This window comes from Xenopus laevis, chromosome 2L (assembly GCF_017654675.1).
Source record: "Xenopus laevis strain J_2021 chromosome 2L, Xenopus_laevis_v10.1, whole genome shotgun sequence".
Taxonomy (NCBI): domain Eukaryota; kingdom Metazoa; phylum Chordata; class Amphibia; order Anura; family Pipidae; genus Xenopus; species Xenopus laevis.
In genome coordinates this window covers 59,432,630-59,448,846 of record NC_054373.1, presented here as the reverse complement: position 1 = coordinate 59,448,846, position 16,217 = coordinate 59,432,630, and the positions used below count along the sequence as shown (strand labels likewise).

General features: G+C 36.4%; 1 protein-coding gene across 1 annotated transcript; it reads right to left on the bottom strand.

The window, feature by feature from the left end:
- Positions 1 to 1,730: 1,730 nt before the first annotated feature.
- Positions 1,731 to 16,195, bottom strand: LOC108708086 (nucleolar protein of 40 kDa). The gene is made up of 8 exons (XM_018246405.2): positions 16,060 to 16,195; positions 10,531 to 10,617; positions 8,610 to 8,667; positions 6,729 to 6,829; positions 5,768 to 5,859; positions 4,618 to 4,718; positions 2,602 to 2,717; positions 1,731 to 2,251 (listed from the first exon to the last, which is right to left on the bottom strand). Exons 2-8 carry the CDS (start codon positions 10,570 to 10,572, stop codon positions 2,048 to 2,050), a joined length of 714 nt encoding a protein of 237 aa, XP_018101894.1. The 5' UTR covers positions 10,573 to 10,617; positions 16,060 to 16,195; the 3' UTR covers positions 1,731 to 2,047.
- Between the last annotated feature and the right edge of the window lie 22 nt (positions 16,196 to 16,217).

Genomic DNA, 16,217 nt, shown 5'->3' with positions numbered 1-16,217 from the left:
ATCATAATGTGACAACATCACTAAAAGTCGACCCCGCATTATTAAAGTATGGGCACTCCTGCTTTAATGTCATTCATTTTGGTTAGGCACTACAATTTGCTTGAAGCCCAAAGTCTTGAATTTGATCATGCCCTAATAAATATGCTTGTAGTCAATGCTGTATGTGAATTAGAAGGCAGTTATACAAAAAAAATCAAGAGGTCAGTTTGTTTAACGAGTTCTCAGCAGAGATCCAGGTAGACAAAAAAAATACAGGAACACAAACACCTGCTAAACAGTGATCACTGAAACTCAGCATCAGGACCCTGATCCAGACCTTGTTTAACTGCCCATGCTCCATGTATGGAATCACTTGTAGAAAATTAAGTGCCCCCAATGTGCTGCACCACTCTGCTTTTGCAGTATTTGGAGTGGGGCGGCATTGGAGTCATTTGGGAAGTCTCCCAATGTTTGTCTATTGCTTTTGTTACCATTAGATTCTTTTTCTTATTTTTCTTTTATGTTGCACTTTAAGAGGCCTATTTATTAAACTCATTTTTTTCTGATCAAGTTTTTAAAGAGGAAAACTTGAATTTTTAGAGACTTATTATACCCCAAAGCTGCTAAAAATCTGAAAATACTCCATCTCAAACCTGTCGAGGTCATGTAGAACTCAATAGTAGATGTCCCTGAAGAGGTTTCTTGACATTGTGATCTACACTGGTTTTTCGCTTTTGTTGCACTGACTTTTTCTAGAAGAATTATTGGTAAATTAAGGGCACTGGAGTTTGGTTAAATTTCGTTTTTTTTTATTAAAGTGAGAAAGTTACATTTTAGTAAATACCCCCCTTAGCGATTTGCTTGGTTGCTAAAGCAATTAAGCCCTAGCAACCAGATATATGTACAGTTTAAAAGTTGCAAAACAAAACATATTCATCTTATACTCAAATAAACAATATGGTTTACGCCATATTCAGTTATTTTTAGGGGCAAACTACCAGTTAATTCCTTTTTATTCTTCTTCTCCTCTGCTGAGGACAGTCTAACTAGACTTGGATATATCTATTGCCATTAGTGTTATGGTGAAAATCTGATTTGTCTTCAAGATGTACATCTGTCTGTATTTCCCTTAAGCCACAGCATGTCAGTTTTTGCATATTATATACTACATATCCTTTTAAACAAATTATCTTAAAGGGATCGTTTACCATTCAGTTAACTTTTAGCATGAGAGTATTCCAAGACAATTTGCAATTGGTTTAATTTTTTATTATTTGTAGTTTTCTAGTTATTTAGCTTTTATCCAGCAGCTCTCCAGTTTCCAATTTGCTGGTTGCTAGGGTATAAATTACCGAGTATCCATGCACTGATTTGAAGAAAAATTAAAGAGAGCCTGAATAGTAAGGTAAGTAATAAAAAAGTAGCAATAACAATACATTTGTAGCCTTACAGAGCATTTGTTTTATAGATGGGGTCAATACTACAAATTAACTTGAAGGTGAACCATGCCTGTAAAACATGCATAAATTCATTTCTGAATGAACCTGGAGTAGCTATTGAAATAAACAACAATCACACAGAGAATGCAATAAAAATGTGTGTGTATGTGTGAACAGACCTCTGGCCTGACAGTGGGGCAACATAGTAGAAAGCAGCCAAACTGCTTAAACAAAGCTGGCTATGTATGGATGGCTTTAGACTACTAATCCAAGCAAAGTATTCTAAGGAAAGCCTAACACTAACAGCTGGTATTTTTTTTTTTTTTTTTTTTTTCGATGTTTATTCTTTCAGGCAAAATGGCTCCATTCACAAATATACGTATATGAAATTAACATTTTCTCATAGTGAAGATGATCATGATTTACAAAAGACATTGATCATTTATTTGAAGATGAGTTAATTTCACGTCTCTTCAGGGGGTAAACAGTTGCTCATGTAAAGTAAAAACAAACAATCAAACAAAAAACTATTAATGGATTGCTTCTCTTTGCATATTAAGTCCCCAACCTCTGAACCACCGTTATAAACAAGATCATTAGTGACAAGGAAGGGCTTATGAAACACACACCTATTCACCCTTTCCAGAGTTCTTATGTTTGTGTTTTTTGTGCTTTCTTTTCTTTTTCTTTGATGTTTTCCTGCTTTTCTCTTCATTTTTCCTTTTCTTTCTAGATGGGCCAGAGTCAGAGCTGTCAGAGCTGGAACTTTCTGAGCTGTCTGATTCAGAGTCCTGCTTTTCTCTGTGGTGCTTTTTCCTTTTCTTCTCTTTTTCCTGAATTTAAAAGAAAAATGAAAACACTCTATTTCGCCATATGGTTCTATAAAAAACAACTACCAATAGTTATATGTGTCAAAGATGCCATACTGCAAATGTTATCATAATAAAATAAAGTATTATTAGTTCTCCTAATGGAGCACTTATGGGTGCACTTTTAAGCCCTTTTGTGCTTCATGTCCGAGTTCTATTTGCATTGTGTTTATGTCATGATGGGATATTAGCAGTGGTGGCTAAACATTGTTGTCAATATTTTGTCCTATATTATTTTTGCTATTCTATACATGCCTCTTTCTGTAATGTACATATCTGTCCATCGACTTAACTCTGTTTCTTCTACTTATTACCTTTTTTTTCTTCTTTGCAGAACTGGTATCCTCTTGAGGATGCTCATCCTCCTCTTCTGGTATTAAGGTGTATTTTGTTCCTCCTGGCTGCATAAAACAGTCCTTAGCAAAGTGACCTGTAAAACAGTAATGCAGACATGTTGTGCTTTCCTTTGCCACACACACAGTACAATGGTTACAGAAATGCCTAGTTTCCTGAATAATAAACAAGCAGTGACTTTGGCATGAAGTCAAATTCATTTTTTTAAAATGATTTGCGACAACCCCTAAGTTTATCTTCTCAACAAAGCATGTGTGTGTTACTAACACTCATAACAAAATCTAAGATGGGGAGCTCCTGTGCACAACTTTGAAGGTCTGTATCATTACTATTATAGGGATGCTAAACACCTAGGCTTGTGCAGTAAGTTCAGCATAAAAAAAATAAATTTTTAGCCATATTTGTTTTTAGGTTTTAATTTTCCTTTAAGTTGCTCAGGGCTTCTATACATGGGGGGGAGGCAACTATGCATTGCTACAGGCAAAATTGGAAAAGGTGGTCCTGGAACTTTAGCTCTGATCAAAGCTACAGAACAGTTGCTACATTCTCAGGAAAAAATATGAAAGAAAATGTTAGCAGCATCATTTTCTCATGCCGCAGGTCTGCATTAAAGTTTGCCATTAACTTGTTATGGAAGCTTAAACCTTTTTTTTTTAGTGTTACAAATTAAAAATACAATAAACACTTATCTAACACTTAGGGAAGATTTAACAAAGAGCTCACCACAGAAAAAAAAAATGCTTACTTTCTATTCATCACTATGGTATGTTTAGAATGGTACTTATCAGTGGGTGAAAGTTAGAATTCACAGTTTGATAAATACAATTCTAAATATCCCATAGGAATGAATAAAAAGTAAGTGAATTGTTTTGTGGTGAGCTCTAAACTCACATTTTGATAAATCTGTCCTTAAGTTATAGTGTGAGTAGTGACAAGCAAAACTTTGAGATGCAGCTCAGTTAATAGGCTGTAGTGCAAGTCCGAAAGCTCAAGTTATGTTTCAGTAGAGTAGATAATCAGATATGAGAAGACGGAGTGCACCATTACTATAACAGATGCTGATCTTATAGGACAGCAACTGCTAAACCTGAGGTATAAAACCTCATTTAATTTGTCTCCCCAGGATGAACACAGAAGCATAAATGGCATTGTAGGAGTTCAACTCATATGCCTGGAAGAAAGGTAGGAGAGGATTTTTTTAAACTGAAACAAAGGTAAGAATACATCTGCAACATCATTCTTGTGGTTTGTACAAGCCCTTTTATGATACTATATATCATATACGGATATATCAGGGGAACCAACTGTGTAAGGACAGTGGCCTACTGGGAGATTTAGCCGTCCATGATTATTTATGCACGACTGCGAGCGATAAAACATCAGAAAATGTGTCTGTTGGAAATAACTAACATTGCCAGCAGTAAAACCAACATATTGCAAAGTTGCCCAAAATTGCCTCTGGAGGAAACTTTGGGCAACTTCATGATATGTTGGTTTTACACCAGTGATTTCAGATATTTCCAATGGAGACGCATTTTCGGAAGATCAGTCGCGCATAAATAATCGGGGGCGAAATCTCCCTGTTGACCACTGCCCTTAAAGGATATGTAAAGGCAAAAAATAAAATCCCATTTTTACTTTCTTTAATGAAAATTAAATCTATCTCCAATATACTTCAATTAAAAAATGTCTACGATTTTTATTATAAACCTGACTGTATGCAAGGAAATTCCCCCTTCATTTTCTTGCTCTGACTATTGTGGATAGGAAACTTCAGACGGTACCTAACTGCTCTGCAGGGAAACAATCATACATTCAAAGAGCCCCTCCCCCGCCTTACTTCCCAGAACTCGAGCAGCTCTGTTTGTTTCCCTGTAGAGCAGCCGACGACCATGTATAGATTTGTACCTGCTTTTCTAGTATTATTCTAGTTTAGACTTTAATTCCCCTTTAAGGACTGTTTTATGAAAACCAACCTTTGCAACCGCACTTCTGACACACTGTATTCAGCACAGCCTCCAGGGTTATTTTCTGCTTGCTGTAGTCCTTAAACTCTCGCCTCTTTCTCTCATCTTGCCTGCGGGGACATACAGTTAGTCATTTTAAATTTCTAAATGCCACTTACTTCACTTAATAGATCTATCTTACTAGCTTACTATCTTACTTCTGGCCCTAGGATTAAAAAAGGTTCAGTAGATGACCTACTAAGCAGGAGAAACTTAACAGCCGATGGGTGGTCAGCAGCTGGGCTTAATATCTTTTTTAAGTTTAAATTTTCCACCTTTTACATAACAATATAGAGTAACATCAGGAAATGGAAGAACAGAATGGAAAAGTAGGGATGGGAGAGGTAGATGGGCTTATTTCGAATTACACTGTGTATAAGGCAGACATCAGTGTGGGCAATATGTTATTATAATTGCTATTCCTTTACATTGCATTAAGATATTATGCAGTGCTTTGTTTAATCCTTCACACCAGTTTCTGCCAAGACATGCTTACAGTGTAAAGTCCTTATAAAACTAACTCAATCTGCTTCATCTACTCAAAATACAGTAGATGAATATAAAATTCCAGATGAAAATTATTTTAAGAGATGATTGTTCTAATTCCCATGAGTCCTGTAACCTACTGTCCTTCTGGGCACCTTACAGTGAATGTAGTGTTTCCAAGGAACTGATTTCAGTTTTAAGAATTTGCACCTGTTAATGGATGCCAACAATAATCTGTACTTTTTAATATCTAGTTAGCATGTACAATACAGAATATATACTTTTTTATAAAGTGAATGGAAAAACTATTAAACGTATTTAGTCATTGGAAAAACTATTAAACGTATTTAGTCATTGTCATTGTAGGATAATCCTTTCGGCAAAAGCCTGGTAATTGAAAAGCAAAATTCCTTTTTCACCTTCATTTATCGTAAATGATTGATCATCTTCAAATGAAACTTTTTAGAATTTATATGATTAAAGTTTTTATTCTAGAAAAATATTTAAACTGCATTAATATATGAAATATATTAAAATATTTAATTGAAGAAGAGGTAAGTAAAGTAACACAAATGCATTTTTCCATCCAAAAATGGAGTCATAGGAACTGGAATAGAGTTCAGCTGTTACTTACTCTAAAACAATGTTGTTTGGGTCCAAGTCTTTCCCATTTCCTTGGTTAACAACCTTCATGGACAGAGAGACTTTCTCCTTCCCATCTTTTGTCTGGGACCAAGGGATCAGATAAAAAGTCATCTCTTAGTCTTTCACTGCATTACATGAAATTCATTTAAGTAGGAAAAATCTATTAAAAATACAAGGGCTCCACCATTATTAAAATAAAGTTATTGTGGAGGTTTGCAAGCGTTAGTGTGTAATAGGTCTCTCTTAGCCAACCCACAGAAATTGAATAAGGTTCTATACTTAAGAATTAACACACATGACCTGGACAATACAGCAGTCCATCACATTTAATCATCAGAGGGTCCCCAGTTCACATATTGATACTGACGAAGATGTCAGTTTATAGCCTTTATATAGTTGTTATTCTTATCTAAAAAGGAAATTAATCTCTGGAGTACAAAACTGCACATCACTTATCACGGTTGATCCAGATAAAGCAATCCTTCCAAACACACACTTGGTGATCCAAAAGCCTGACCAATGGAAATTGAGCAAAAGCCAAAAAAACTCTTCTGCACACCACTTACCTGATTCACTAGGGCGCATTCACTTCCTTGGCTGCTCCCAAACCAAATCCTATCCAGCAACGTTGTATGGAAGAAGCACACCTATCCACTGGCAATTGCCTTTAAATCCATTTATTGCAGCAAAAAGTAGCAAAAGATTTTGGAAAGTGGCCCCTTCCTCAGGTGAAATTGAGCAAAAGCCTCTTGGGAGATAATGTACCTTTGGATTCAGTCTGCACCCACTTTGTAAGCAGATTTCTAGCCAGTTCAGTTTGACATTTAGCCAAACTTTTTGCCCATATTCATAATCAATACTTCCATATGCAAGACTTATTATTTTAAAATTGTGTTACCTGCATTCACCCCTAGCAATTAGTAACAAATTATAAACCCCATAGTGCCTACCTCTCGTCCAATAACTTTTACCCACACTTTTTCACCAACGTCTACCACTTCTGAGGGTCGATCCACATGGCTGGATGACATGTGTGACTTGTGCACGAGACCTGCAAAAAAATCAAAGATATAGGGACAAATTTATCAAGGGTTGAACTGAAAATTCTAATTCAAATTTTCAATTTTTTTTTATGGTCAAAATCGATTTTCGAGATTTATCATACTCTTCGAATTAGACTATTCGCTACCTAAAACCTGCCGAATTACTGTTTAAGTCAATTGGAGAGGTGCAGGGATCGGATCAATTTGGAGGGTGTTTTTGGTGAAATTTTCAAGTCATTTAAATTCGTCCGAATATAAAAAAAAAAATCAATAAATTTTCGAATTTCGAATTTATGGGAGTTTTAAAAAAACTCACAGGAATTCAAATTCGACTCTTGATAAATGTGCCTCATAATGTTAACAAGGTCACAATATTAGCTAATAGTCACGATCAGTCGTTACACATTGTCACTGTAAACAAACAGAGAACTGCGTAGTGAAACATTACGCATAGGAATATTCACCAACAGTACTCTCATTTTAAGGCTGAAAAGCAGCAGTTCAAATTAATGGGCAGTGGTGTATTCACTTATACAGCAAAAAAAATTGTGCTCAAAAAACTCTCTCTGTTTTGTTTTAAAGGGTTGCACACCTTTGGGTTAACTTTTATTATGATATAGAGTGTGATATTCTGAGAAAATTTGCAATTGGTTTTTATTATTCATGCTTTTTGAGTTGATTGGCTTTTTATTCAGCAGCTCTTCAGTTTGCAAGGTCCAAATTATCCTAGCAACCATACATGGATTTTAATAAGACACTGGAATATAAAAAAAGAGGGACCTGAAAAGAAATATGCTTAATAAATAAAGCAATAACAATAAATTAGTAGCCTTTTTAGATGGGGTCAGTGAGCCCAATTTGAAAGCTGGAAAGAGTCAGAAGAAGAAGGCAAATAATTCAAAAACTCTATAAAAAAAAAAAAGAAAAAAAAGAAACAATAAGAACCTATGACGTTTATTAGAATTGGCCATTCTATAGCATAAAAAAAGTTCACTTAAAGGAACAGTATCATCAAAAAAATGAAAGTGTTTTAAAGTAATAAAAATATAATGCAGGGTTGTCCTGCACTGGTAAAACTGCTGTTTGCTTCAGAAACACTATTATTGTTTATATAAATAAGCTGATGTGTAGCAATGGGGGCAACAATTCAAAGGAGAAAAGGCTCAGGTTACACAGCAGATAAGCTCTGTAGAACATAATGGTGTTATCTGTTATCCGCTATTTAACCTGTGAAATTTAGCCTTTTTTCAATTTCCACCATTGCTACACAGCAGCTTATTTATATGAGCTATAGTAGTGTTTCTGAAGCAACCAGAATGGTTTTATCAGTGCAGGGCAACAGTACATGATATTTTCATTACTTTAAAACACTTTCATTTTTTTGGTGTCACTGTTTCTTTAAAAGTAAACCAACCCTTTATTTAAGTAAATGTTTCAATGTCCTTAATATGTTGATAATCAGTGAATGCAGAGGACTTCTCATCTTTGTCTGTATGAATTCAGTTAAATACCCAGTATGCCATTAGCCGTACATAAGACTACATATGCAGAAACTGAGATGGAGAGCTTAAGACCTTGAACACATACCTTTGCGGTACCAGGTGCTGTACTGAAGGACCCACGCCTGTTACAGGGCCAAATTATCCAATCAGAGCAGATATCAGCAGCACACCGTGGATATGAACAAACGTGTAGTTTATTGCATCAAATCATTTTAAACAGGGCAACGTTTCGGGCCGCCCGGGCCCTTTATCAAGCCATACATAAGACTACATGAAGGGTGCTCACCTTGTCTCCTGCAGCCAGGAATTTTAATAAAAGCTCCATATTCTGTCACACTTGCAACCTGTTAAAGTTACAGACTGCATTAAAGGAATTATATATTCCAACAACATAAAAACAAGCTGAGGTAATGCAATCAATAAAAATTACAATTTCAACACATTTTATTTTAAACCCTCTTGAATACTGCATACATGCTCAGCAACTGTAAATGGAAAAGGACCAATGTAAACCTTTAGGACATGTATTATTACCGTTTTATTATTACAGGTGTGGGACCTGTTATCCAGAATGCTCAGAACCTGGAGTTTTCCTAATAAAGGATCTTTCCGTAATTTGGATCTTCCTACCTTAAGTCTACTAGAAAATAATGTAAACATTACATAAACCCAATAGGCTGGTTTTACTTCCAATAAGGATTAATTATATCTTAGTTGGGATCAAGTACAAGCTTCTGTTTTATTTTTACACAGAAAAGGGAAATGGTTTTTTTTAAAAAATTTTGGATTATTGGATAAATTTGAGCCTTCCTGTAATTTGGAGTTTTCCGGATAATGGGTTTCCGGATAATGGATCCTATACCTGTACTACTAAATTAAATTAATTGTAATATACTCAGTGGACTTTTTAACAAATATTTCCATATTTTCAGCCCCCTAATCCACCCTTAAATGAAAAAACAATATCAAAACCAATTGAAGGATTCTGCTTAAAGGAGAAGGAAAGGTCCAAACGATAGAGCACCGGCCCAGGGGATCAAATAAGTGATCAGATAAGTTTAACAGATCTTTCCGAATTTGGATTTTCATAACTTAAGTCTACTAGAAAATTATGTAAACATTAAATAAACCTAATAGGCTGGTTTTGATTGTATTAATTAGTTTTATTATTACAAAGAAAAAGAAAATTATCTTTAAATGATAAAATTTGGATAGAATTGAGTCTATGGGGCAGATTTACTATAGGGCGAAGTGACTAACGTTAGTGAAAATTCGCCAGGGTGACGTCATTTTGTTACTTCGTGATTTACTAACGGGCGCAGGCTTAACTGCGCTAGCGAAGGAGATAGACTACAGCGGTAATTTGATCCCTTACGCCTGGAGAAGTTGCGCTCTGGTGAATGGACGTAACTACTCAAATTCACTATGATACGGATTTTACTGAACGTTACCTAGCGAAGGAGATAGACTACAGCGGTAATTTGATCCCTTACGCCTGGAGAAGTTGCGCTCTGGTGAATGGACGTAACTACTCAAATTCACTATGATACGGATTTTACTGAACGTTACCTCTTGCGCCAGACTTGCCTTCGCTACCTCCGCTCAGCGAAGTGCAATAGAGTAGATAGGACTTCCTCAAAAAATAGTTGAAAATGTTCAAGTCCCAAAAAATGCTGGCGACTTTTCATTTTTCAGGGTGATAGGCTGCAAAAGATCGTACATTTTTTTTTCTGGAGTACCCGGCTTCCCCCCTACATTTCCTAACATATGGCACATAAACTATACACTGGGCTCATGTGTAGGGCAATATAACAACTTTATTTTATCAAGGTTTCCCTGGCTTGTGTAATGTAATGTATTGGCTGCAACATGTACGTCCATTCAACTTTAACTTCCCGCAAATTAGGCAATGCTAGCGCTACTTCGCCAGCATTCGGCGCCCTGGACACAACTTCGTATTTTAGTGAATTAGCGTTGTCCTGGCAAATTTGCACCTGGTGAAGTGTTGCGATGCGAACGAAGCCGTCACTGGTGAATTTTCTGAGGTTAGTGAATCTGCCCCTTTGGGAGACAGCCTTTCCGGATAACTGATCCTATACCTGTATAGTATCTGGTACGTCTCATTTAAAAACCATGAGGAACAAGTTCAGATTTACTAGAAAGCAATAATGTAACAAATGAATATATGTTTCAATCAAATATATTACCTCTCCTTTGAATATTTCATGTAACTCTGGCAGATTCTCCATGACTTTACTGTGTTTTCTTCTTTATGAAAATTGCCCTTTAGTCACCTTTAAAAGTGCAGAAAAGAAAATGTATATTATCTCATGTTTTTATGAACTGTACCTGCAAAAGACATTCATTAAAGTAAAAACAACATGGATATGAAAACCTTTCCCAACCGTATATTATACATGCATCAAAAGGAACCTGTCACCCTAAGAAATAATTCCAAATCCTATTTGATTTTATTCAAGCAAAATAAACTTCACTTACACTATATAAATTATTTAAATATTGTTTCTTTTAGTCTTGGAATTCACAATCACATCAAGCAGGTGCCATTTAGTGAATATTGTGAATACTGTTATTATGGAAATTTTTGCTTCATGCAATGGCTACACAATTAGATGGTAATGAGGGAGGGGGAACGAATGAAGTCCAGTGACATCTAGGAAGTGCAGAATGGAAAGTGAAAGTAACTGCCTGCCCTGTCTTCATGCCTGAGGTGTGGGGTGGGGCAAGCAATAACAGGTGTGGATGTTTTAATAAAAAAAAAGAACTTGGGTTTCATGCTTAAATTTGTAAAGTACTTTTATTATACAGCGTGTTGTCTGCGTGACAGGTCCCCGTTAAGAAGCACACAGACTAAATACTGGGCCATATGAATTAATATGATAGGCCCAAGTTTTATTAAGCTGGATTTACCCCCATTTGGTTGGACAATTTGATAAATTTTTCTACAACACTGCCTAACATTTTGGGCTTCTGTGTCACCTCATGTTCGGCCGCATGATCCAATGTAAGCCATTTATGTAAAAACAACAAGGCTATGAAAACCTTTCCCAGCCATATAGCATACATTTCAAAATTTCAGTAATATGTATGGGTAGATTATTTGTCATACAGATTTAACTGTATAATGTTGTTTATTGATGAGTGAGAGTATACATGATTAGAATTGTTGGAAAGGTGAACAATCATTGATGTTTTTAAAGGATAAGTAAACCTTTTAAATAAGTAAATGCAAAATTGATGAGAGTGCTATTCTAAGCACTTTTATAATTTACATTCATCTGATGTTCTTCTGCTTGGGAAAGATTTTTAGAAAGGTTTCTTAGTGTGTTCCTAAGCAGAAGAACATCAGAGCAGACTCTTTCTTTCTCCTGACAATTTCCTTGACTACTTAGCAGTCAGACTGGTCAGAAACTGACCAGCAGGTGGCACTGTTGTAACAAAATTCATTCATATTGACAGCAAATGTATTCCTTAATATTCTGGAATAAAAATAAATAATGAATTTAAATGACAAGTGCTTAGAACAACACTCATCAATTTCACATATTTGAAAGTTGTACATATCCTTTAAAGGGGTTGTTCACCTTCAAACAACTTCAGATAGATCACCAGAAATAATGACTTTTTAGCAATAACTTTCAATTTTCTATGTATGACCGTTTCTCTAATATTGAAGTACAAAGTGTCATTTTTCACCTTCTAAAGCAGTTCTGGCAGGGGGGTCGCCGACCCTGTAAACTGTTCTAAATTGGTACATTTAGTTGATACATTTCTTAACTTTGTCCCTGCTGAGCAAAATCACTGGGTTTCATTACAGGCAGCTGTTAGAATTGATACAATAGTTGCTAATACTGCAGAATTGCTGCTGAGAAATGTATCAACTAAATGTTGCAAAGTTGTAACAGTTTAGAGTCTGCACCTGAATTACTGAGCTGCCAGACTTAAACTCCAGACTCGAACATTCAACTTTAAACTTAGATTTTGAAAAAACAGTAAAAAATAAATAAATGGAAAGTAATTGAAAAAAGTCTTTATTTCTGGGGAACAATCTGAAAACAACTGAACAGAAAAAAGTGTTTGGAAGGTGAACAACCCCTTTAAGGAAAAAAATGTATTGTGCATTTAAAGCATTCAAGTCAGCCAGGATAGCTGAAACCTTTAATAGGTACAGAGAGGCCAACAAACCATGCAAAACTACAAGCAGACGAGCTAAAATAAAAAATCAACATCGCGTTGTAGTACTCAAGGATAAAATAATTCCCAAATAATTTTAAATGTCTGGGTATTGTGCCGTCCTACAAAGAAAAATTGTTTGACAATCAGAGAGCTAAGCTCTTTTAGTATCCCTGCAATAAATGCCATCCTTTCCTGGATCTCTGTTTACTTTCTCATGTTCTTATCTCTTTTGAACTTCCACCTGAGTCAACCATCAATATCCATCCATCAATAGTTGCATAATTTGAATTTGGGTCTATTAAAATGGAGAACTTTATTAGCTGGTTCCTTAGCTGTGTATACATGTGAAAAATAACAGTTCAAACTACAAAATCTTGTTTTCCCTATTATCACCAGAGCGGAAGTTCAAAAGAAAATAAATATTCAGGACAGCATGGTATTAATCCCAGGGTACTAAAAGTGTTAAGTTCTTTGACTGCCAAACCATTTTTCTTAACAGAATTGCATGGTGGCAACACATGATGCCTTTATTCAAAATTTGGAGCTTGGGGAGTTTTGTGGCTATATAGGCTCTGCAACTCTAGACAATTTCAGCTAAAATGAATAAAGTACTGTCTTGTATACAAAAGCATGCACTCGAAGGATGAAAACATAATTTTGCCTCCTAATTTATACCTGGTAAAGCAGTGCAGTTTTGGGCTGCAGTCCTTAAGAAGGATATTAATCAGCTAGAGAAGGAGACGTGCAACTAAACTGGTAAGGAAGATGGAAAATAAGTACTCTCTACAAATGTAAATATGCTTAACCATGAATAAAGTGATGACTAACACAATCAGTATTCGTGGGGAAAGCCACAGATGCTCTGAAAAGAAACACTGAAACCTGCAGCAATACTAGAAAGGAAGAAGACAGCGTGCAAAGTGCAGCTTGTTTTTGCACTTTGCACACTCAGTTCTGCATGGTAAATGACCCCTCTGATTTTTCACTTGAAACCGTGCAAATGTTTCTTCACAGTAAATGTAGTGAGGTTGAAGAATGCCCTGTCTGGTGATGCAATGGCAGAATCATTTAATGCCTTTAAGAGGGGCTAGGATGACACGCAGAACATATTGAGTTGCAGTAAACTCAAGATCTACAGTTAGTGTATGTGTATATGTACACACACACATACATACACACACCCTAACATACAAATTGCTTGCCATCACTTTGCCTTATTGCAAAGATGCATCCGTTTATCACTAATAAAAGTAAATACAGGTTGTTGAGGAGCCAACCAGAAAAAATAGCAAATGTGCAAGTCATTGAACCCCTAGGTAATAGTGAACATAATGTTTTATCATTTAATGTCTGGTGCAAAAAGCAAATATACACTGGGGCAACAAAAACCATGAATTTCAGAAAAGCTTATTTTAGTGCCTTGAGGGTTGCCCTTCAGAGTAGAGTCCTGCGTGGGTCCATTTTTTGGGACCCGTACCCGACCTGCAACCCGGACCCGCATTCTTACCCGCTTGGACCCGCTACCCGACCCGCAAGTACCTTATCCGCAACCCGAACCTGCGACCCGCTGACCATCAAGAATCAGGAAGTGCTCTCATTGTAAACCGGAAGTGACATCATCCGAGGTAGCCGTGATCAGAAAAAAGGAGTAAATATCGCTATTGAGAAGACCCGCGGCCCGACCCGCAGAACTGCTGACCCGCGTCTATACCCGCACCCGGAACTTCTATCCGCAACCTGCAAGGTAACGCAGGTTTTTGCGCGTAACCCGCAGGTACCCGACCCACTGCAGGACTCTACTTCAGAGCATTGATTGTGGCACCTTCCGAAAACTTTTTTCAATTCAGTTGTTTTTAGATTGTTCTCCAGAAATAAAGACTTTTTTCAATTACTTTCCATTATTTAGTTTTTACAAACTCTAAGTTTAAAGTTGAATGTTCGTGTGGTTTGAGTCTGACAGCTCAGTAATTCAGGTGCAGATTCTGAACTTACAATTTTGCAACATTTAGTTGATACATTTCTCAGTAGCATCTCTGGAGTATTAGCAACTATTGTATCAATTCTAACAGCTGCCTGTAATGAAACTAAGAGATTCTGCTCAGCAGGGACAATGATAAGAACTGTATCAAATAAATGTATCCATATAGAACAGTTTACAGGGTTGGCGATCCCCCCTCCCAGAGCTGCTTCAGAAGGTGAAAAATTACACTTTACACTTCAATATTAGAAAAACGGTCACACATAGAAAATAGAAAGTCATTGGAAAAAAGTTGTTATTTCTGGTGATCTATCTGGAAACAACTAGTTGTTTGAAGGTGAACCACCCCTTTAAGTTTTCAGCTAAAAACACAGAATAGAAATGGATGTCATTTAAAATTATATTAAATCATTACTTTTCATATGTAGAAGCTCTAAGAATCACCCTATATGGCTTAATAAAGAAGTAAAGAAGTTAATAGGAAAGAAGAGAAAGGCATTTAAAAACTAAAGATCTGTTGGAACATAAGCTAAGTTTAATGAATATAAACACTGTAATAAATGTTGTAAATTAGCAATCCGGAAGGTAAAGAAAGGAAATGAAGAGTGCGTTGCGGCAGAGGCTAAGACTAACCCAAAAAAGTTCTTTAAATATATTAATAGTAAAAAGATGCAGATTGAGAGGTATGGTTGTAACAGATACAGAAAAGGCAAATGTGCTAAATCAGTTATTTTCTTCAGTTTATACAATCGAGGAGTCTGAATTCCCAGGCTTACTTCATAGCTGCACTGATGGCTCAGCTCAATCTAGTCAGTGGCTGACTCAGGATATGATCCATAAAGCTTTAATAAAAATGTATGTAAACAAGGCTCCAGGGCATGATGGCATACACCCCCGGGTTCTAAGAGAGCTTAGTTCAGTCTTAGACCAGCCCCTATTTCTGATTTTCTCAGATTTGCTTTCATCTGGTATGTTGCCAATGGATTGGAGAACATCTGATGCCATTCCAATATTTAAAAATGGTGTACGATCTCAGCCTGGTAATTAAAGGCCAGTAAGTTTGGCATCTGTGGTGGGGAAATTATTTGAAGGCTTGTTAAGGGATCACATTCAAAATTTTGTTTTGTTATAGGCTTCTGCCCAGGCACAACTCTGCCCATTGTGTAAATGAACTCTACTTTGTCCTCTGCAAGCACTTACACTAACTGGGCCACTTATGACATTAGATTAATAACTGCTAATAGTAATCATGACTGCTAGCACACGACTATAAGAACAAATATGCAGATACATATGGCCCTGCGTGCAAAACATACTGACTAATCCATCAGTCAACGCAGAAAAGATGAAAAAGTGAAAGCATGCAAGGAACCTAAAACTAACAGCCCCCCAATACACGGGTAATTCTGGAGGAACACACAGACCACACTTATACGAGCCAAAGAAAATGGAGAAACCACCAACAGAAAAATACATGAAATCCCACAGCCAAGCATGAAGACGTCAATAATGGTTCTTGTAATGACTGATTCTCCGTTCACTTAGTTTCTTCATATTTTACCTTTGGTAGGCCGCCATCTTACAGTCTCCGCCCCCGTTTATTAAATTCAACCAATCACAGCAAAAGATACGTCATCTTATCCGTCTATAGCTTAGGCGCTCAACATCCTGTGGAACGTGCAACCCCTTCCACGTGTACGTCATTTCTATGAGCCAAAA

Coding starts and splice junctions, on each gene's coding strand:
- LOC108708086 (XM_018246405.2), bottom strand. CDS start 10,572: ATGGAGAATCTGCCAGAGTTACATGAAATATTCAAAGGAGAG. Junction 8,668..10,530: donor ATGAAATATTCAAAGGAGAG/GTAATATATTTG, acceptor TAACTTTAACAG/GTTGCAAGTGTGACAGAATA. Junction 5,860..6,728: donor TAAAAGTTATTGGACGAGAG/GTAGGCACTATG, acceptor CCTTGGTCCCAG/ACAAAAGATGGGAAGGAGAA.